Raw genomic sequence first — 21899 nt, 5'->3', positions numbered from 1 at the left:
CCGCCAGACTGTTTGCCATAGCAGCTGCACCATTTCACATTCCTACAAGCCATGAACAAGGGTTCCAATTTCTCCACATCCTTGCCAACACTTATTTTCGAACTTTCTGGTAATAGCCATCCTAATGGGTGTGAGGTGGTCATGATACAGCTTTTGGGGAAAGGAAGAAAGATGATACAAGTTGCTTACTTATGATACATTAAGACCTAGCCAAGAAAATAGACTCTTGGCTTACCCTGTGAAACTCTAGCAAGTCCTAATTTTTTAGTGGACAAAATGATAAAGAACTAATTGCTATTTTGACAATTCTGAAATGAAAGCATACCAATTCACAGGTATTGTTCGAGTTATTTAAAGAAGCTCACATGGACCATTTTACATTTGATACAACATAGGGAAAAAAAGTGATTATCATCTTGGGATAGTCCGTTTTTCTTATATACCTCAAGACTTTTCTTCCACATAATGGGGCTTCTTTTAGCTTAATTTGTAGAATGGTATTCAACAACTGGTGAAGGTCTCAGAGAAGGCTAGGTAAGTGTGATGATTTAATTGGCCACATATGTTGTTTCCTCCTATTACATCTGTGTGTGTGTGTGTGTGTGTGTTTGTTCTCTAAATAGGCTACAGCTCAGATGGAAGAACGTCTAAAGGAAATTATCACCAGCTACTCTCCTGACAACGTTCTTCCTCTAGCAGACGGAGTACTTAGCTTTACTCACCATCAGATTATTGAACTGGGTCGAGATTGCTTGGATAAATCCCACCAGGGTCTCATCACATCCCGATACTTCCTTGAATTACAGCACAAATTAGACAAGTTGCTACAGGAGGTATGAGCCATGCACCTTGTAAAGTTCTATGGTTTGTTTTGTTTTTCCCTTGAAATTTTTTTATTTTATTTTATGAGAACATTTGCTTAAAGTTGTTCCATGAGGTGGAGTTCATATTACAGGGAAGCAAAGAAAAGAAAAAAAAAAAAAGGTTGCTATGTGCTATAAATTGATTCTGGTCATTATTTATATTAATAGAAAGTTAAGGCAGTAACCTTTATAGGAACCTTGGGGCCAAACAATCTGTGACTCTAGGATAAGTGGATTGTGAAGGATCTTGAAGCCATGATTTTTTTCTCCCTTAACCATAAATTTATAAATTGCCTGAATGTGTGTACGTTATTTGATGATGCTATCTAGTTCTAATATCTTGAAGAGCTAAATGGAGAATTGCTGGCTTCTTCCAGACCGTGTGTCCTCTTAATTAACCTGTGAGGTGTTGGGTAGTAAATGGCAACTTATATTTCCATTAGTGTCAGTTCTTCTCCTAACAAAATATCCGATTTTCAAAATGACAGATAAACATAGGACCTGTCTAGGCCTAACAGTTGTATGCATAGCTCCTGATAACACCCAGGACAGGAAGGGAGTATGTATCGCGGGATGGAATTAGTGCATAATATTGCCCTTGTGCCTGAAATTGATCAGCCACAGCCTGCAAATAAAACCTATTTAGCCTGTATAGTTGCATATATTGTATTTTTTTTTATCTGAGAGGGCATAAATTATGCCCATGTAAACATAATCCTAGGTGATTTTCTCTAAGCATGAATATGTGAATAACTGCATAGAACTGAAGATAATACTAGCTTCCTAGTTTTCTTAAAATCTCTCTGTCCTTCCCCCTGCTGAATTTTGTTATGGTGAGATAAAAAGATTCCACTTTAGTTAGCAGCCAATGTTTTTCTTCCCTTTCTCAACCATACTTCCCAATGGAGTTTTCTATATTCTGTCCCCGTTTCTCACATTTCAACCTATTGCAGTCCACTAAAGCCGTGCTTCTCAGACTATCTTTGCAGTGAACACATTGCTTTTGGCTTTTATTGTTGTTCATATCCAGTCTACCATGGATCAGTTCTCTTTTCAACTAAAATGAAAATGAATTTCTAGAAAAATGAGCATGCAGTCTCGTGTTATGGCAGTGTAAAATTGGTTTGTTTATGGTGTTCTTGTCAGCTGCCTTCAAGACAATCCCCAACTCATGGCAACCCCATGCACAATGGGATCAGACCATTGTGATCCATCGGCTGATTTTTGGAAGTAGATTATATGACCTTTCTTCCTAGTCTGTCTTAGTCTGGAAGCTCTGCTGAAACCTGTTCAGCATCACAGCAACTCACAAGCCTCCAACTGACAGACGAGTAATGGCTGCGCTTAAGGTGCAATTACTGGGAATTGAACCCGAGTCTTTTGTATGGAAGGTGATAATTCTACCAGTGAACCACCACTGTGCTCACAAAATTACTATAAAAGTTTTTAAATGCTTATTCTCAATATTTCTATTTACCTCATCACAGACTGTTAATAGTTCATGGACTGGCACCAGTCTTAGGATCACACTTTGAGCAGTACCGCAGAGTATAAATTCTGGGGGGGCACAGATATTGTCTGTTTTTTCATTTAGAATGGTGTGTGACGTAGGTGCTTAGTAAATTTTGTTTAGTGAATGACTTCTGACCCCTCTGTCACTGTCTTTCTTACTGTCATATCCGTTAGACATTTTACTGGAACAGGCCTATTTTACTGAAACATTAAGTTCAACAGATTTAAAACCCTTTTTCTCCTCTCTGCTCCTTTTTGTTTTCTTTTAAGATACGTATTTTTGTATTATTGATACCTCTCTGAACATCTTCTCTGCCTCTTCCAAGGGCTCCTCCCCTAACTGTTGTTTCCTAAAAGTTAGTTCTCCTGCTATCTCGTCCTTGGTCCACCACTCCCCCCACTCTCTCCTGCTCGTTTTGTTGGCTGTCTTGGATCAAAGACCTCTGGACTCTAATGGCTTCTGATCTGTTTATCAGGTTAACAGCTCTCTCTCAAATTGCAGATTCATGTGTCCACCTGCCTACCGAATACCTTTCTATCTGGTCAGCCCACCAATGCAGCAGACCCAACCTGTCCAAAACTGGACTCAGCATTTTCTCAACCAAACCTGCTTATCCTGTATTCTTTGCCTGCATCATTAACACCACCATTACCCAGTCGCCTGCTAGAATTTTGAGTCATATTCAACCCCCTTTTCCCCACCATCCATTAACCACTAGACTCTCACAGTTTATTTCCTAAATATTTCTCCACTTCTGCCTTTATCTTCTATTCTACAACCACCACCTAGTTCAGGCCCTTGTCCTTACTGGTCTGCCTCTCTCCAGTCCTAACCCCTCAAATTCATACTCCTGTGTAGTTGCCAGAACATCAATCTGACATGCTTCAGTGGCTCCATTCTGCCTACATGTAAAAACCCCAATGCGTCATATGTGACCCACAGCTGCACCCTCTCTCTCCATGCGTTTAACCCCAGTGCATTGCAATGATCTGTTAGTGGATCTCACGTCACCAGCGGACAGTGGGCTCTTTGAGGGTCAGGAATCACTAACTCCCCAGTGCTTGGCACAGTAGCTAGTACTTATCAGTTTCTCAATAACTCAAGGAAGGAAGAGAGGGAAAAAGGAAGGAAGGATATATATACACGCCAAAGTATTTGATGTACTATGATTTATCATCAAATGATCTAATTCAGCTATTCCTCTTAATCAAGTCAGCTTCCAGAAAATGCTGGAAACACTATGCCTATTGCTATTTTTAGAATGCCTTGAGAATTGTAGTTTGGTGAATGGTATGTTTTTGAATAGAAGAGGCAAATCAGAGAGGAACTCTACAGTTCACATTTGTGAGATACTCCTTCCTACCACAAATAGTCCTGTGTTTTTCATTCCTTCATAGGCATTCCGTGAAAAGGGTAGAACTGATATCCAAGGTGATTAACATTGAAACCTCCCACTTAATTTTGCTTCTGTATGACAGACTTGGCAGATTATCCAATGACAATTTTTAAAAAATCTTAGGGCTTCAAAGATCATCTGAATTGGCCATTATAATGTATGAAAAAATTGTTGATTTTTAGAAAAAGGTCTCTTTTGGGCAGAGAAGCATATGTACTTATAGCATAAAGGTCATTGTTGGGCATGAATAATAATGTTTTCTTGTATATCTTCACAGATAAACATTTTTCTTCAGTCCTTTTGTGAAAGTTAAAACTATCTCCAGAATACATTTACAGTGCCCTTCCAGAGGTTGGAGCATAAACAGTGGCAGGGGGACTTTCCCCTTCTAAGTAAAGCCGAATTGTAGGGATTTGGTTTGGTTTCCCCATGATGCAATTGTTGCCAGGCTCCCAGCCACTTTACCCATTGTCAATCTTTTGCATAGCCCAGGAGAGGTACCCCTGAGGTTTGAGCAGCTTGATTTAACTGATGCCTTTTTAAAGTCCTGAGGTCTAGGTCAATCCCAGATGAATGCTTTTATGTCTCAATCTTTTTCTTTTTCTTCATTTAAGTGTGTTTAGCCAAAGAAAATAAAATACATGGGAAGCTATAACCTAGGTGTTTTTTATAGTGGCTAACACTTAAATCCAGACACATATGAGGTATCCATTAGTGTTTCCCTTTGGAGCTTGCTGCCAGGAAACAATTTCTCTTTGTGTGCTAACTGTGCAGTGTTTTATTTGGTTTTGTTTTAACAAACCTCCCCCTATAACACTAGTAAATAAAATATTATTTGAATTAACTCATTGTATTGGCCTTTGTTATGACTGATAATTCTTAGAAGAAGTGGAATGAACTGGTTGTTTTTACAATTTTTAAAATGGAATTTGTATAATCAAAACTATTTTAATATTTTTTAATTTATGTATTTCTTATTTCCCTTTGAGGAGACCACTACAAGATGTTTAGGCTTTACTTTTTTTTTTCATATTCCTGAATTTACAAAACAGTAATTATTATAGTACGATGAAACTTAATGTTCAGCCCAAATTGTTAGCCAAGAAGTTAACTGGTTTTTTTTTCCTTCATTTTTAAGGTTTTCTGTTTAGGTTTGGTTGAGTATAAACTATAAAGAAGACATAAACGATATTTCTTGGCATTCACTGCATCTTGCAAAATCTATTTTTTATTGCCAGATTAAAATTGGAAAGAAAACTTAAAGGCAGTTTAAATATTTTATTTTATATATCTATATATATGTATATATATATATCCTTATACATGTCCTAGAGTGCTTCTGGGCAGCACAAACAAGTGCTCAGCTGCTAACCAAAAGGTTGGAGGTTCAAGTCCACCCAGAAGTGCCTCGGAAATAAGGGCTGGCAATCTACTTCCAAAAAATCAGCCATTGAAAACCCTGCGGAGCACAGTTCTACTCTGACACACATGGGTCAACTTTACAACAACTGTTGTTTTTATTTATTTGTGTTTGTTTGTTTTAATATATGTCTTAGTCCTGTAGTTACAGTTCCTAATTGGTTTTCTTTGAATAGACTCTGTCCTGCCATTTTTCACCAATGGTCATTTTCTCTATGTTTCTATAATTTCAATATTAGCTATTTTGACTGTATATGGTTTCTGTGTCTACATTTTGGAACATTGCCTTTTATTTGATGGCTTAAATTCAGTAGACACATTGCTGCTGAGGATAATCATTTTTAATAGATTTGGTCTATCAATTTTTTTTTTTTTCATGGAGAGAGAACTGATCCTTGTCAGGATAAAGCACTTGCAAGCCTGACTGTAAATGTTTATTTCTGTGTCTGTGAAATTACATCATATTGTACCAGCATCACCTTGATGTGTTATTTTTAATGCTCAGATGAAAGTAAATCATAAAAAATGAAAACAGCTTAAAAAGTGAACTTGTATAGAGATTTACATTAGGGCTTTTAATGTAAAAAAGCAGGCATAAAAATCATCTTTGATACAGATGGTGGTGCAGTGGTTAAGAGTTCGGCTGCTCACCAAAATGTCGGCAGTTCGAATCCAGCAGCCACCCCTTGGGAGCCCTATGGGGCAGTTCTACTCTGTCCTGTAGGGTCGCTATGAGTTGGAACCAACTAGACAGCAGTGACTTTGGGTTTTTGGTTTTGATATAGATTTGCCTCATTTCTTTAAGAAAAATGTCATTGAAAATAAAAATGACTGTTAACAAACTGAGCTTTCCTTTGTGAATATTTTTTGTGCTTAGTAGATTTCACACGTAGGCTATATGTAAAATAAAATAAAAATTGTAAGTCAGTTAGTTTTTATTGAATTGAGTGCCTAGGTATTGTTTAATGTGTGAAATTGAATTCATATGCGTAAGTCCAAGTGTAAACATTATGTAGCTAACACTGATAATAAGTAAACATTACATGCTTCTTACATGTTATGCAATGACTAATTTACACATTAGTCATTTTGTATGTGTGAGATATATTCCATGAATGTGTTAAATGCCCAGCACAGGAAAAGCAGTTCCTTATAGTCTATCACAAATATACCCATATTGGCCATCCGGTACATTTAAGATGTTATATCTGGAAGATCAAGCTTCCTGGTCAGCTACCCACTCGGCTTGTACTGTGTACTTAATGTATCATAAACTTTTTATGTCTTTCATTCATGCTTTACATTAAGAGCTATAACATTCGATTTTTAAAAAAGATAATCAATAAAAATTTTACAATTTAAGTTTAGCTAATACAGCCATTTGGTAGATACAGAAGTTTAATAGTGTCCATTTATGTAGAGATATTGCTCATTTATCCTGCAGAGATTTTAAGTGTTTTCTAATTCACTTAATTTTTGAATATTAATAATTATCTAATTAGCGTACATTGCTGATTTTCTTTTCCATTCAGTGGAGTAACTTTGTATCATCATTCTTTTCATTGCTCTTTCATAGGCTCATGATCGTTCAGAAAGTGGAGAGTTGGCATTTATTAAGCAACTAGTCAGAAAGATCCTAATCGTCATTGCCCGCCCTGCTCGGTTATTAGAGTGCCTGGTAAGTGCCTGACTACGTTATTTATTGTTAACTGTGGGGAAGTGGTAACTGACAGACAGCTCCAGTTTCATTTGGCTTCAAAGACCAGAGCTAAATGGGAAGATTCACAAGGAACTGCAACTTATGCATGTTTATGAGGGTATCCATATGTGTGTTTTCTTCTCTGATTATAAGTAAGACTTCTAGGACTCGTGCTGTATTAAGTGATAATCAGATCACATTCTGGACAAACTTGAAAGATGATCATGAAATAATGTGCTCACGCTTGTCTCAGTGTAATGACTTTATGTCACAGCTAATTTAAAATGCTTGCTATGCCTCTCTTATGTGGAGCTGCTAAGATGCAGAGGGAGGGAAATCAGAGATATGCTACACAGTGACCTGTGGTTATAATTATTGTCTTTAAAATGTGACATGTTAGGGAAACATTTGGGAGAATACAGTAGGGTTCCTCCAGACCTGAAGGAATGAGACTGTTAGAGATTAGTTCATTTTATCAATTACACAGTGAAACCTGTGAGAGCCAGAACTCAACAGGTCTGTCTTGTTTTTCCTAATCTTGCAAGTTTTCGGCCTTTGACAGGGTACAGACTTACCACTTTTCTGTTGCTCTCTATTAGTGGAAAATATTTGTTTTCTTTCTCTGACAGGTTTCTGCCTTATACGGGTTCCAGCTTTCACAGGTTTTACTATATAATTTTTGGCCAATGATCATTTTCCTATTGTGAAATTTTTGTTCTATTTTATAAAATTTTGATTGAGATTTTAGTCAAAACTGTGGGAAAATATGAAGCTTTGGGCATATGAATTGTTTTAAGGTACTTAATATAACATAAAAACTTTTAAATTCCACTGGCCATCTAGAGTAATGTGATCCTGAAGATTTTTATTACATACTAGAAAAAAACAGACTATCAAAGAAAATGAAAATATGTAGGGAAATGTCTAACTAAAGTTTTACAGAAAGACAAAGGAGAAATTAGAAGTATTAATTTTGTATTTTTCTTTCTCGGATCTTCACATTATGTGACTATTAATTTTCCAGTTCACTGACAAAAAGTGGTGATTTTGAGATTTTTCTTTCTAATATTTTTGGATACCTCTGTACTAAGGAAGTTCCCTACATGACCTTTGAAAAAATGTACTCTGGCATGACTACTTTTGTGGTTATGGACAGGGAGAAAAACAGCTTTCTAGGTGAGATTCCCAGATTTTAAAACTTTGCTTAAGAAACGCATTAAAAATTCAGACCTAGTCATTTTCAGTGAGATAGATATCTGTAAGTAGAATATAGTACCTTCAAAGTTGCATTAAAAAGAAATTGGAAATGGATATTATCTTTGGGTTACCAAGTACATAAATGTTTTGATTTTTCCCTATAGCTTAGAATACGAAGTGAGAGTTATCTACTTTTCGAAACCATTTGCCTCCTATTCTGCATAAATAACCATGGATATGCAGCAATTTTATTTATGTAATAAAATCGCAGAAAATTTTGGCTCAAAGAAGTGTCCATCTGTGTTTGTCTTCTGCTAGGAATTCGATCCTGAAGAATTTTACTACCTATTGGAAGCTGCAGAAGGCCATGCAAAAGAAGGACAGGGTATCAAAACTGACATTCCCAGGTACATCATTAGCCAACTGGGGCTCAATAAGGATCCTTTGGAAGGTGAGTGCGTTGGTGGGGCTGACGGTATACTTGCTTATGCTCTGTGGCCACATATAAGAACTTAGCAGCCAGTCTTTATTTGTCTGTCATGTTTTGGCTCTCATGTTTCCCTCATGTTTCTGTCTATTGAAAATTCCATACTTGGGGGCTGATTGTAATTTGAAGGACTCAGCCATGAGCTGAATCTGGAGGAGCCAATGGACATGACTCATTTGTGTGTTTACCTAGAGTACAGGAACAGACCTTGAAATCCTAGAGGCCTGTCAGCCTGAGAATGCCACAGTCCCAGAAGGGTTTAGATTTCAATCTTCTCACAGTGTTTTTTCTCTTGCAAACTCAGTTGGATTCTTTTGGAGGGCAGTTCTAATTTTGAAAACATTGCTAAAGATATTAACTAAAATTAATTTTAAAATGACATTTAAACTTAAAGTAATTGGGGAGTAATGTAACTGATTATAGGTTACTTTATACTGGCTGCAATATTGGCAGGTATATTTTTGCCTACTTGTTTTAAGAAAGTATGAAAAATAGTAATATACAAGAGAGCCAATGAAAGAAGAAATGTTTTCTTAAAGCATATGAAAGGTTTAGGGCTGATGCAAGTGAAAAACTGACATAATTCTTTTTAATACAGAGAATAGAAAGCACCCTGTTAGTGATGTTTTAAAAATCCAGTATTGGTAAGCCACCCACCCCTCCTTTTTTTCCCGGTTCGTTCTTGTTTGAGATTGTCATTTAAAGCACTTGGGTTGTATACTGCTTTAAAAGACTCAAAAACAATTGCAGAATCCTCCCTTCAAAATTATCTTCTTGATTCATTAAACTGAATTAGCAAACAGTGTTTATCTTGCTAAATTGCTTGTAATGGTGGCAAGTGTTGGCATGGAGGCTTTTTCCCATCTAAAGCCAGGGGACCTGCTGCTCTGTGCCCTGCTCTCCTATTTTCTCCTGCTTTGTTTGCTCTTATGGCCATTGTATCTTTGCTTCCAGTGAAATGATGCATGCATTACTGGGAGATAATGCCAGATAAATTTATTCTGTACTGAAAGCAGTACCACAACAGATTCATCACTTATCAGAGACTGGTGGTTGCTTTTCTGAAAAGTTCCCTGGGGAGAGACTTTACCCCATGGCTTTTAAATTACCATCTTTACCTTTTTGAATCATGAGTCTTCAGAAATGGTTTAAATCAATGAAATAAAAAGGGCAGATGTTTAATGGTATTTAGATGAGTTTTAAAAATCTCTTCAGGCATTACAAAATGATGCCTTAGCTTCCTGCTTCAAAAGCTGACTCTTGGTTCCATTCCATTACTACCCACTGCTTGCAAATAATATGTATTTCCCTGATAATAGTTATTTAGCAGAAATTCTATTTAAAACAGAACCATCTTTTAATTTGTTTTTTTATGAAAATAATTGGAGTGGGGGAGGCTGTCAAACTATATTATAGTGACTCTTCACGCTGATATAGTTAAGACTGTGTCAGCACTTGAATTGTAGACCGAGTGAGTTCTTCACAGTTTTCTTATCTGGCAGTAAATATCACTGCAGGCTGAACTTAGGTAGGTAAATAATCTGAGGCCCGCTTATGTACCTGTATAGCAACTTAAAAAAATAAAAAATAAAAAATAGTGATCTTCGACAAGTTTGGACATTAGTAATTCCATTAGTTTTCTAGGGCTGCCGTAACAAGTTATCACAAACACAGTGGCTTAAAACACAGAAATGCATTCTCTCGCTGTTTGGGTTAGAAGTCCAAAAGCAAGGCATCAGCAGGGTTGGTTCCTTCTGGAGGCTCTGGGAGAGAAACAGCTCCATGCTTCTCTTCAAGCTTTTGGTGGTTTCTGGCAGTTCTTCCTTGGCTTGTCACTCCAACCTCTGACTCTGTCTTTACTCGCCTTGTCCCCTGTACCTTTGTGTGTCCTCTCCTTTTCTTACAAGGACATCAGTCATTGGATTTAGGGTTCACCCTACATCCAGGATGATTTCTTCTCAAGATCCTTGACTAATAACATCTGCAAAGATCCTTATTCCAAATAAGGTCATGTTCTGAGGTTCTGGGTAGACGTGAATTTTGGGGGTAAGCTATCTAACCCACTATAGTAAGACGTTTTGTCTCTGGGAGTTGTGTTTTTAACTCCTAACACTTAATATTCTTGATTCAGAATGAAGATATTTTTAATCTATTCATTATCTTTTAAAATGTGACTTCTCCAGGTAATCTTATAAACTATTATAAACTCTGATCTGTATTTGTTTCCCCTTCTTGTCTACATCTAAATTAACATACTTAAAACCTGTCCTTTGAAGGGTAGGAGCGAGGTCTTGAGCCAGACTGCCCAAGCACCTTGGAGGACCTGAACGACACTAGGAGCCTCTGTGTACCTCAGGTCCTTCTATAAAAATGAGACAAGAGTGCTGGGAGCCCTAGTGGTGCAGTGGTTAAAAGCTATGGCTGCTAACCAAAAGGTCTGCAGTTCTAATCCACCAGCTGCTCCTTGGAAATCCTATGAGGCAGTTCTACTCTGTCCTATAGGGTCACTATGAGTCAGAATTGACTCGGTGGAAAGGGGCTTGGTTGTTTTGGTTTGATTCATAAGTTGTTTTGAAGCTTATAAGACATGGTGTTGTTGTTAGTGGCTGTCAAGTTCTTCCTGACTCATGGTGACCCTATATACAACAGAATGAAACACTGCCCCGCCCTGCGCCATCCCCGTGATCATTTGCTGATCAGACCATTGTGATCCATAGGGTTTTCATGGGCTGATTTTTGGAAGTAGATCGGCCCTTTCTTCCTAGTCTGAAAAGCTTTGCTGAAACATGTTCTGCATCTTAGTAACTTGCAAGCCTCCACTGACAGACAGGTCAGTGTCTGGCAAGGAATTGAACCTAGGTCTCCTTCATAGAACCTGAATCTCCAGTACTCGACCTGAGACATAGTAATTGCTTAATAAAGCTATTGCTGCTGTTTTATATAAAGAATATTGTAATTTGCCCCTTTCTTTGAGAGCTCCTCCAACTGAATACATTTTAGTTCACCTCCAAGTCCATAAATCCAAGGTGCTAGTTACAATGAATGGTGATATCATTTGAATGACACCTTGAATGCATATAGCTTGTACTGAGCTCATTTTTATTCTGGAATTTCCCTTAAAGACAAACTGTGAAGTTTAGTGTCACTTTCCAGTTATTTCACAATCTTGAGTTTGTTGATTTTTATCTAAAAACAACACCTCAATATTGTTTTGCTTTACCATATTTTTACGCAAATAACGCATGCCTTCTACGTTTATTTGCCAACCACGCCCTCTCCCACGCGGTATTTTCATAAGCAGTGCTACCATGCCTTTTTTTAATATGTTGCTATAAAAAAATCAGCATAGCGTGCTTATGAAAATACCTTGCAAAAAATATGCATAAAAGTATGGTTTATCTTCTATATGTTATCTCCCCCCCCAGAAAAAAACAAAAGGATGGTATATGAATACATGAAGTAAAAACCTAAGAAATTACTTTAAAGGCATATAAAAATGTTACTAAAAACTGTAACTTTTTATTATACGTGTTCAATTTTGAAAAATTAGAAAATACAGATAATGAAAGAAAATAACAAATTACCTGTGATGCTGCCACTCAAGGTAACCCTGTCAAAATTTTGGAGTAAATTCTTTCATGCTTTCAAAAAAAAAGTATAAAGTTAGTCATGAACAGTAAAATGAATTTGGTTTTCTCATTTACTTGTATAAACTCAGGGATGCATTCCAATGCGGATTGATTAGATGCCTTTGTCTCTCTTAACTAGACCACCAGGAAAGTAGTTAAGATGTTGTCAAGCATGTGGCATCTAGCCCAGGTTTAACTACTTTACATGATGTAATTATTAATAATATATAATAATCAACATTTAATGGGCACTTAATTTTTGTTGGAGCACTGGTGGCTCAGTGGTTAAGAGCTACGGCTGCTAATCAAAAAGTCAGCAGTTCGAATCCACCATCCGCTCCTTGGAAACCCTATGGGGCAGTTCTACCCTGTCCTATGGGGCCACTATGAGTCAGAAATGACTCGACGGCAATGGTTTGGGTTTTGGTTTAATTTTTGGTAGGCAACATACTAAGGACTTTATGTACATTATCATATATAATGCTCACAAAAAGCCCTAGGAGGTAAGTAGTATTGTTCCCATTTTACAGGTAGGAGCCTCAGCCTCAGCCAGGTTAAAAGGCTACTCAGTGCTGACACTGATGGTAACCCAAGTCTTTCAATCTCTAAACCCGTCTTAATCACTGCTATTACTTCCTTCCTGACAAGTTACAAATGCTTAGTTTACTTGGTGGGATATTTCATAGTGGATGCAAAGAAATAGAACAAGGGATGCTCACCATAACTTGACAATCATCTCCAGATTGTAGTCATTGTATCCTACTTGTCCCCCAGGGCCTGTGTCTTAGTTATCTAGCGCTGCTACAACAGAAATATCAAAAGTGGGGAGCTTTAACAAATTTATTTTCTCGCAGTTTAGGAGGCTAGAAGTCCAAATTTAGAGTGCCGGCTCTAGGGGAAGACTTTCTCTCTCCATCATCTCTGGAGGACGGTCCTTGTCTCCTCTGAGCTTCTGCTCCTGGGCAGTCTTTATATGGTTTGGCATCCCTCTTCCTCTATCGCTGCTTCTTTCCCTTTTTTATTTAATCTCTTTTATATCTCAGAAGAGATTGACTCAGAACACAGAACCCTACACTAATCCTGCCTCATTAACATAACAAAGACAATGCATTTCCAAATGGAATAATAACCACAGGCATCCTGCTGCCTTCTAGTTGATTCCAACCCAAAGGGACCTTAAAGGACAGAGTAGAACTGCTCCATAGGGATTCCAAGGGGCAGCTGGTAGATTTGAGCTGCTGAACTTTAGGTTAGTAGCCATATCACTTAACTGCTGCACCACCAGGGCTTCAGCTACAGGCATAGAGGTTAGGAATTACAGTACATGTTTTCGGGGGACACAGTTCAATCTATGATGGCCTGAGAAATCTTACTTCTCTTGGATATCTGATTATAAGCACAGCTGTTAGCCCCACTCCCCCAAGTCTTTTCCAAGCTACCATGATTGCATTAGCCAGTAAATCCTGCTAGCTAGAGTAGAGGCCCGGTGTCTAAAGTTCCTATGTCTAGGTAGTCATAAGAAATGACCACCTAGGAAGGGTACGCAGTAAATAATTTCAAAATGTTAGTTGCTGGTTCTTAACATTTGGGATTTAAGATTTTTCCATGGTACATTGAAGTATACAGTAAGTTTTTTGTTTTGTTTTGATATTGGAGAAATTATTTTTCTTTTGTTTCAGCTTAGTAATCTTGTCTAATTGCAATTGCCCTACCTACTTTTCCTAAACTTTACTTTGCTTTTATTTAAAACTTAGAAATGGCTCAGTTGGGAAATTATGATAGTGGAACAGCAGAAACACCAGAAACAGATGAATCATTGAGTGTAAGTATGCTTCTTGATAAGATGTGATGCTGCTTTTGCTATTTATTGGCACATGGTGATTTTTACTGTGTTAGTTACTTTATCTAACAAATATTTATTGTGCCAGCACTGGGCGTATAGTTTGTAGCCCCTCCCCACAAAGAGAAACAGAAATTAATAAAAAGATATCACACAAAAAATATACAAGTGATAAACGTGAATGAGATATGAAGGAAAAGAGCCATATACTACAAGAGTGTAACATAAAGAGATTTACCTTAGTCTGGCAGGTCCAAAGAGATTTTCCAAGGAACGGTGCTTTAACTGAGATGTTTGAAATTACTAGAATGAGAAGACGGAAATAGGCAAAGGGAGCATTGCAGGTCAAGGCCACATTATGGGCAAAGATTCTGTGACACGAGGGAGAAGGATGTATCTGAGGCCAAGAGCAAGGAATACTATTGAGACAGGATGTAAAAACTGGGCATGTAGGTCCTTATTGCTCATGTTTGTCAGTGTTTCTTTTTCTTAACAACAATGAGAAGCTATTGAGCTTTGAGGGAAGTGTATGTGTGTAGGGGAAGTGCAGGGGGGCTGATACATTCAGAGCTCTAGCTTGAAAAAAAATCCCTCTGACCACATTGTAGAAAACAGATGGGGTGTGGGAGCAGGCAGGGGTGGCCACGGGGAAGTCGGTTAAGAGACTGCTGCAGTGGCACAGGTGAGAGGTACTGGTTGCTGGTGCCATTCTCCCTAGTTATAAATGCTAAAAGAGGGACCAGAATGGGGCAGGTTTGGGGTGGTCAGGGAAACAGGGGCAGCTGGTAGTCTACTGGCTAAGAACCTAGGCTCTGGAGTCAGATTGCATGGATTTGAAACCTGACTCCACCTCTTACTAGCTGTGGGAAACTCTCTATACCTCATTTTCCTCATCTGTATAAAAGATATAGTCATAAAGATTATAAAAGATTAAATGAGATAGTCCATATAAAATGATTAGAACAGTATCACAAAGTAAATATAAACAAATAATAGATATTTTCATTATTTTTATCATAATGACCATAATTTTGGATGTGATGAGATTGAAATTCCATTGAGACATCCAAAAAGAACCATCAAACAGGCAGTTGTATATAAGGTCTGGTACCCTCTAGCTCTTGGAATAAGAGTCTTTGGTGGAGGCTTAAATCACTTAAAAGTTACCTGTGGTCATAAATGAGACCACCCAGGCAGGGTAGAGGATGAGAAAAGAGCCCTGTAGAGAGCCAACAGCCCAAAGCCATGCAGGAAGAGTCATAGTGGAAGTTGTGGAACATGTAAGTGGTCCCCGTCTTGAATTACGTTTCTGAGTTGGGACATTTGCAGGTTATTCAGGGCCTGTGACCAGAGGTCAAGGAAAAGGAGAGGTGAGAGATGGTTATTTGAATTGAGGAGGTCAAAGAACCCAGAGACTAGGGTGTCAGATGAGTTACCTGTATAGACACTGAATTCACCCAGGATGATGAGAGAATTTGGACGGAGAGGAAGGTGGGAGGTTGGGTACACATGTCTTCCAACGATGAGTGGTATGACAGGGTCAATGGAGGACAGCACTGAGTAGGAGAGGATGGTGCGTACTTCAGAGTCACAGAGTTTCTTACAAGAGAATGGGAAGGGAATGCCAGATTCTGCAGAGGGGAGCAAAGAGGCTATGGATACTCTCAACACTAAGATACATGGGGTGTGAGAGAATTTTTTTTAAGCATTTTGTTTATTCTTATCCTTTGAGCTAAATTTTTTAAAGAGCTGTCCTTTTGGAAATTGGTAGTGTAGACTATACCTCAACATAAAGAAAGCAAAAATCCTCACAACTAGACCAATGAGCAAGTTGAAGTTGTCAAGAATTTCATTTTACTTGGATCCACAATCAACACCCATGGAAACAGCAGTCTGGAAATCAAATGGCATATTGCATTAGGCAAATCTGCTGCAGAAGACCTCTTTAAAAGTGTTCAAAAGCAAAAATGTCGCTTTTAGGACTAAGGTGTACCTGATCCAAGCCATAATATTTTCAATCGCCTCATATGCATGTGAAAGCTGGACAATGAATAAGGAAGACCAAAGAAGAATTAATGCCTTTGAATTATGGTGTTGGCAAATAATATTGAACATGCCGTGGACTGCCAGAAGAGCAAACAAATCTGTCCTGGAAGAAGTACAGCCAGAATGCTTCTGAGAAGCAAGGATGGTGAGACTTTGTCTCACGTACTTTGGACATGTTATCAGGAGGGACCAGTCCCCTGGAGAACGGCATCATGCTTGGTAAAGTAGAGGGTCATTGAAAAAGAGGAAGACCTGCAACGAGTTGGCTTGACACAGTGGCTGCAACAATGAGCTCAAACATAACAATGATTATGAGGATGGCGCAAGATGGGGCAATGTTTTGTTCTCTTGTACACAGGGTCGCTATGAGTCAGAACCGACTCAAGGGCACCTGACAACAACAACAATAACATTGGGAAAACTTATGGTAGAGAATAAAAGGCAGGGATTCTACTCTTAAGTATTCCATTCAACAGCTACTACCTTTTTCAAACAAGAGAGGTTGCCACAGGAATGATACAGACAGACCTACGTGCTCTGGTCAGGGACAAAGAGGCCACATGTAGGGCCCCTCCAGTACATTTTTTTCTGGCTGGCTGAAACCAGAAGGAAGTTGTGACATTTTGAACTTAAATTTCAAAACTTCAGAAGACTGGGATGAGGCTAACTTGAATAGTAGACAAAGGAAAATTAAAATCTGGAATTCTCAAAAAAGCGTGGTGCCCTTATCCCCTGAAATGTGGGTTTGTTTAGATAAAACTGAGACAGTGTCCTAAGGAGGAGTTTATCAGCACTGCTATGGAAGATTGATCTTTAAAGCTGTCCTACAGGTTCATTTGGTTTTAAAAGTGCACTTCAGCATATTAAATGACAGAGAATATAATTCATGTATTATTTAGCTTGCTGTTGAAAGCACTTTCTCAAATTCTGAACTGTTTTTTAACTTGCGTATTTTGTTTCCAAGAGCTCTAATGCTTCGCTGAAACTTCGACGGAAACCTCGGGAAAGTGATTTTGAAACAATTAAATTGATTAGCAATGGAGCCTATGGGTGAGTAATTCAGGAGAAGCTCTCGACTGTGTTTTAACACACCTGAATAATATATTATTCACGTTTATCTTATGCCAAATAGATGTTATGTGTGGACTTTACTTTTTGGACCACAGCTTCTTTCTTGATGGGTATAATGTGCTGCCAAAATCATTTCTTATTGAATGCCCATCAGAAAACACATCTAGGGACCCAGAGGGACTGATTTTAGAGAGTTGGTAAGGAAGACTTTGTAAAATAAAGGAAAATATAAAAAGAAAAATTTTATACACTCCTATTTTAGCTCCTTCACACTGCCCTTTTGAGTTTGGAAGTACCTGACTTTTGATAGATAGATACAGATTTTTTTTAATATATAACGCTTATGTGTGTGTGTGTGTGTGTGTGTGTGTGTGTGTGTGTGTATTTCTTATGTGGTATTACTGCTTGAGAATTAGTCCGTACTTCTTGTCTGACCCAACAGTCAACCTTGTGAGAGAAGGATTTAAATAAGAAGTTGGTTAAAAATTTAGAGTATTAACTTTCTTTTAGTCTATGTATTAGACCAGGATTTTTAAAATTGAGCTCATTAGTTGTGCCTCTTGCTTGATCCATTTTTATTTGGACACGATATCTTTCTCATAGATAGGGCAAATTGTGACAGGATCCTTCTGAGTTACTAATAAGTAGTTCAGAAGGATAATTAATACACAAACTACCTCCTGATCCATTTTAGACAGCCCAGGAACTCGAGTTTAATTAAGTATTAGTCCCAATTCCATCTGTATACGGAGAACAATAAACAATTCCATAGACATTTATTGCCATTTATCACACATGTGAGCAGATGAGATTAAAAGCTACTTTTGTTGTGCCACAAGGGATGTTTCCCTTTACTATTTTTTTGCCTCTAATATTTTCCACACCATTAACTTAGTGAAGAACTTAAATATTTCTGAGTCTTTTCTACGCACCACTTATTGGTTTTCAGATTATGTCAAATGGCATATTTCCAGATCCAGCTTATAAATGCTTTCTGATGCTATATTTCTGCAATATTTTATTTCCTTCAAGGACCTCATTAAACTTTTCTACCTAGGAAAAATTTTCTAGCATGCAGTTGTTCGCAATTCTTGTTTGTTATTTGTTTTTTAGTTCTGTTTAGTTTTGGAGATAAGCTGGGGATCTCTTCCTTCACTAGGACGAAAACCAAATTTGGATTTAGTGGCTCTGTGGGTTTGAATGCTCCTAGATTTTATTGGCAGTGGAATTCTGGAATAAGATTATCTGTGAGAGACCACTTTTATGAAACTTGGGCATATATCTTAGCAGTAGTTGGAATTCTAATTGGTTGAGAAAACTCATTTGTAGTGCAATTAAACAACTGTGTAGTAGATGAGGTATATCACACTTTGGGGAATGGTTGGGAATATACAAGAAGTTAAACAAGCTGTGAATCAGTAAACACCCAGGATGCAGGCCAAGTCATTAATGGACTTACAAGCTGCCTGTGTGAGCTTCCACCATTCAGCCAAAACTTTCTCTTTTGCTCTTCTCAGATTTAATCGCTCATTACATTTCCAACAGATTTCCTCTACATTTTAATTATTTGTAATTTGTAATTCGAATGGAGCTACACCCATTGGCCCACTCACTCAGGATGCTGATTGCAGGCGTATGTGAACTGGCTGAACAAGTGGGATCCCTCTGTGGGCAGATGAACTCAAGCTGTTAGAGGTTTTCTTGGACATCTGTGTAACAGAGTATACAGCTCACATCAGTGACTCAAAGTGACACCAATTCCATGACTTCTTGAAAATTGGTGGTGCTGGCAACTAACCAACCCTCTTGTTAGGAAGGGCTTCTACCCTCCATGCTAAAACACATGTCATGGTTTTCTCAATGTTGTACTCACTGGCAATTCTTGTTATAAGGCCAGCTTGCTCATTTGTTAAACATCATGTTGTCTTCTCTATTTAACATGTTTTAGATCCCTAACTGGAAGTTCAACATCCCTTTATACCACTTGTTATTGTTAGGAGCCCTGGTGGTGCAGTGGTTAAAGCACTCAGCTGCTAAGTGAAAGGTTGACAATTTGAACCCACCAGCTGCTCCACAGGAGAAGGATGTGGCAGTCTGCTTCCCTAAAGATTTACGGCCTTGGAAACCCTGTGGGGGCAGTTCTACTCTGTCCTACAGGGTCGCTATGAGTCTGAATTGGCTCAGCAGCAGTGGGTTTGCTTTTTGGTTTGGTTGTTAACAGTCATGGATTCGGCCCGGGACTCATGGTGACCCCCCATGCACAGTGGAACAACACAGTGTTTGGTCCTGTGCCATCAATGATCAGTTGTGGATCGAATCATTGTGATCCATAGGGTTTTCTTTGGCTGATTTTCGGAAGTAGATCTCCAGCCCTTTCCTCCTAGTCTGTCTTAATCTAAAAGCTCCGCTGAAACCTATTCAGCATCATAGCAACACACAGGTCTCCACTGATAGATGGTGGTGGCTACACATGAGATGCATTGGCAGGGAATGGAACCCAGGTCTCCCACATAGAAGACGAGAATTCTATCACTGAGAACCACCATTTCCCCCATCTTTACACCACTTAGCACTGTAGAAAACTAACACTTATTATGCGCCGGGCACTGTGGTGCAGTGAAACCTATGAAAGCCAGAACTCAATGGAACTGCCTTAGTTTTCCAGGTCTCGCAAGTTTTCCACCTTTCAGAGGATACAGTCATACCACTTTTGTATTGCTGTAAGTTAGAGGAAAATATTTGAGTTTTCCTTCTCTGACAGGTTTCCACCTTATACAGGTTCTGCCTTTTGCAAGTTTTCTTGTATCATATTTGGAATATAGATGTCCTACTTCTTCCATTGAGCACTTGCACCTGGATTTTTAAATTAAAACTCCTATAATTTCAATGTGAAAGAATAACATTTAAAAAAAATAAAAAAGCTAAATTTGAAAGGCACATTTTTCTCCCTCACTTTGCTTTTCTTTCTAGCTGCAATGCCCATTATTCTCTTTTTACCCCTCACTGGACCAGGACCATTTGCCTGGTCCATGTGGGCAAGCTGGCATGCATCCCCCCGGACCCCCACACACCCTCTCCCTGCAACCTTTCCTCTCAGCTTTTCTAACACATTCACCCTTGCTCCCACATGCAGATTTACTCGCATGGATTCATGTACTGGGCTCTCAGATTTACACATAATTTTATATGCATTAGACATTCATGCTGCAATAGGACTGATTCATTCTGCTCTAGATCCTGTCAGCTTCTGATTCCATCTCTCACACCTCAGTTCTGCATGGGAGGGGTAAAGCTTGAAGCAGAGAAAACAAGAGTCCTTGTTACTTCTGCAGAAGAATCACCTCCCACCCTTGGTTTTCCTGTTTCACAGGGAGGTCAGTGTAGGAAGAGAGAGATAGAAGCAACTTCTCAGAAAAGCAACACTTGGGGGCCAGGAAGCAGAGAAATGTGTCAGTTCTGGCCAGTTTTATAAACTTGGAACGTTTACAGCTCAGTTTAACAGCATATAATTATTAGAAGTCTGTCTGTCTGCTGTTACCTCTCCCCACCCCACTGCTGACTTTGATAGATTTGGAACACCTTTTAACTTAACCGAGCCCTGGTGGTGCAGCAGTTGAGAGTTCAGCTGCTAACGAAAGGGTCAGCAGTTCGAAACCACCTGCAGCTCGTTGTAAACCCTTTGGGACGGTTTTACTCTGTCCTATAGAGTCCCTATGAGTTGGAATCCTCTCAATGGCAACAGGTTTTTTTATGTTTTTTTTTTATTAACAACAAAGGAGGAAAGATATGAGAGAGCCAACAATTATTACTAAATAAACAAATTGCAAACAAATAATATTCCCAAAGAGTATTAAAAACATAAAAAGCCAAGAAGATAAAACAAACAAAAGAACCCAACTACAGCAAATGCTAACACATTCCTTCTGCAACTTGATCAAGATGTCAAGATACCTATAGGATTAATTTAAATTGGTTTAGGTGTGTTTTCTAAGGGATTAACTGATTGTTTTAAGTACATCGTGGCAAGGGAAAGCAGAAAGTCAAATAAAATTTTATGAACTGAAAATCTGAGAATAAAGACAAATCATTTTTTACACAGTGCCATGGAGAGAGAGTTCTAGGAAGAATCATAGTCAAATTGAGATGAGGTGCTTTTCGGCTTTATTCTTTCATAAAATCATGCACAACACTGTTCTTCTTGCTCCACTTCTGTCATTCTCAAACATATTGCTGAGCAATTATTTATGTAAGAAATGTTGATGCTTGATTGGAAATCAAACTGGCAATCTTCAAATAGTCTAAAAAGGAAAATCAAAATATCATGTATAGGGGTCCTCCCTGCTCAACTTAGTCAATTTGAATTGTTGAAGGAAGAGGTAGAATATAAGCTGTACTCCAATTGACTTTCAGTAGGCAAATGATTATATAAAGATACTGGGTTTTTTTGTTTTGTTTTGTTTTGTTTTTTTACTTTCCACATTTTGAATTCTAAATTCCATTTTTAAAAATGGATTTTCTATTTGAAAAATATCTCTTTATTATAATATTTGTTTACCAGTGCTTGTCTTATACTGAAGATGAGGACATGGACTGTTCTATGCTCCTTTGTATTTGTACTGTTAACAGCATCTGATTAGGAGCAGCTCAAGTTTTCTGTGGACTCTTGCTTTTATCTATTCTATAACTGGAAAAAGAAAAATACAGTTAAAGCCTTTAATCTGATACAGAAAGGAGGAGGA

The 21899-nt window shown here is 38.2% G+C and overlaps 1 protein-coding gene across 5 annotated transcripts in view; it reads left to right on the top strand.

The window, feature by feature from the left end:
- The window catches only part of MAST4 (microtubule associated serine/threonine kinase family member 4), a 755237-nt gene that overhangs the window by 681367 nt on the left and 51971 nt on the right, over positions 1-21899 (top strand). For all 5 annotated transcript variants that reach the window (XM_023729575.1, XM_004374531.1, XM_012554988.1 and 2 more), the window contains 5 exons: positions 624-833; positions 6768-6869; positions 8406-8538; positions 13958-14025; positions 17054-17139. In XM_023729575.1, the coding sequence (XP_023585343.1) occupies positions 624-833; positions 6768-6869; positions 8406-8538; positions 13958-14025; positions 17054-17139 (599 nt within the window). The remainder of the gene's footprint in view (positions 1-623; positions 834-6767; positions 6870-8405; positions 8539-13957; positions 14026-17053; positions 17140-21899) is intronic.

Source organism: Trichechus manatus, unplaced genomic scaffold, assembly GCF_000243295.1.
Source record: "Trichechus manatus latirostris isolate Lorelei unplaced genomic scaffold, TriManLat1.0 scaffold00029, whole genome shotgun sequence".
In the NCBI taxonomy this organism is placed as follows: domain Eukaryota; kingdom Metazoa; phylum Chordata; class Mammalia; order Sirenia; family Trichechidae; genus Trichechus; species Trichechus manatus.
This window is presented reverse-complemented; position numbering and strand designations above follow the sequence as displayed.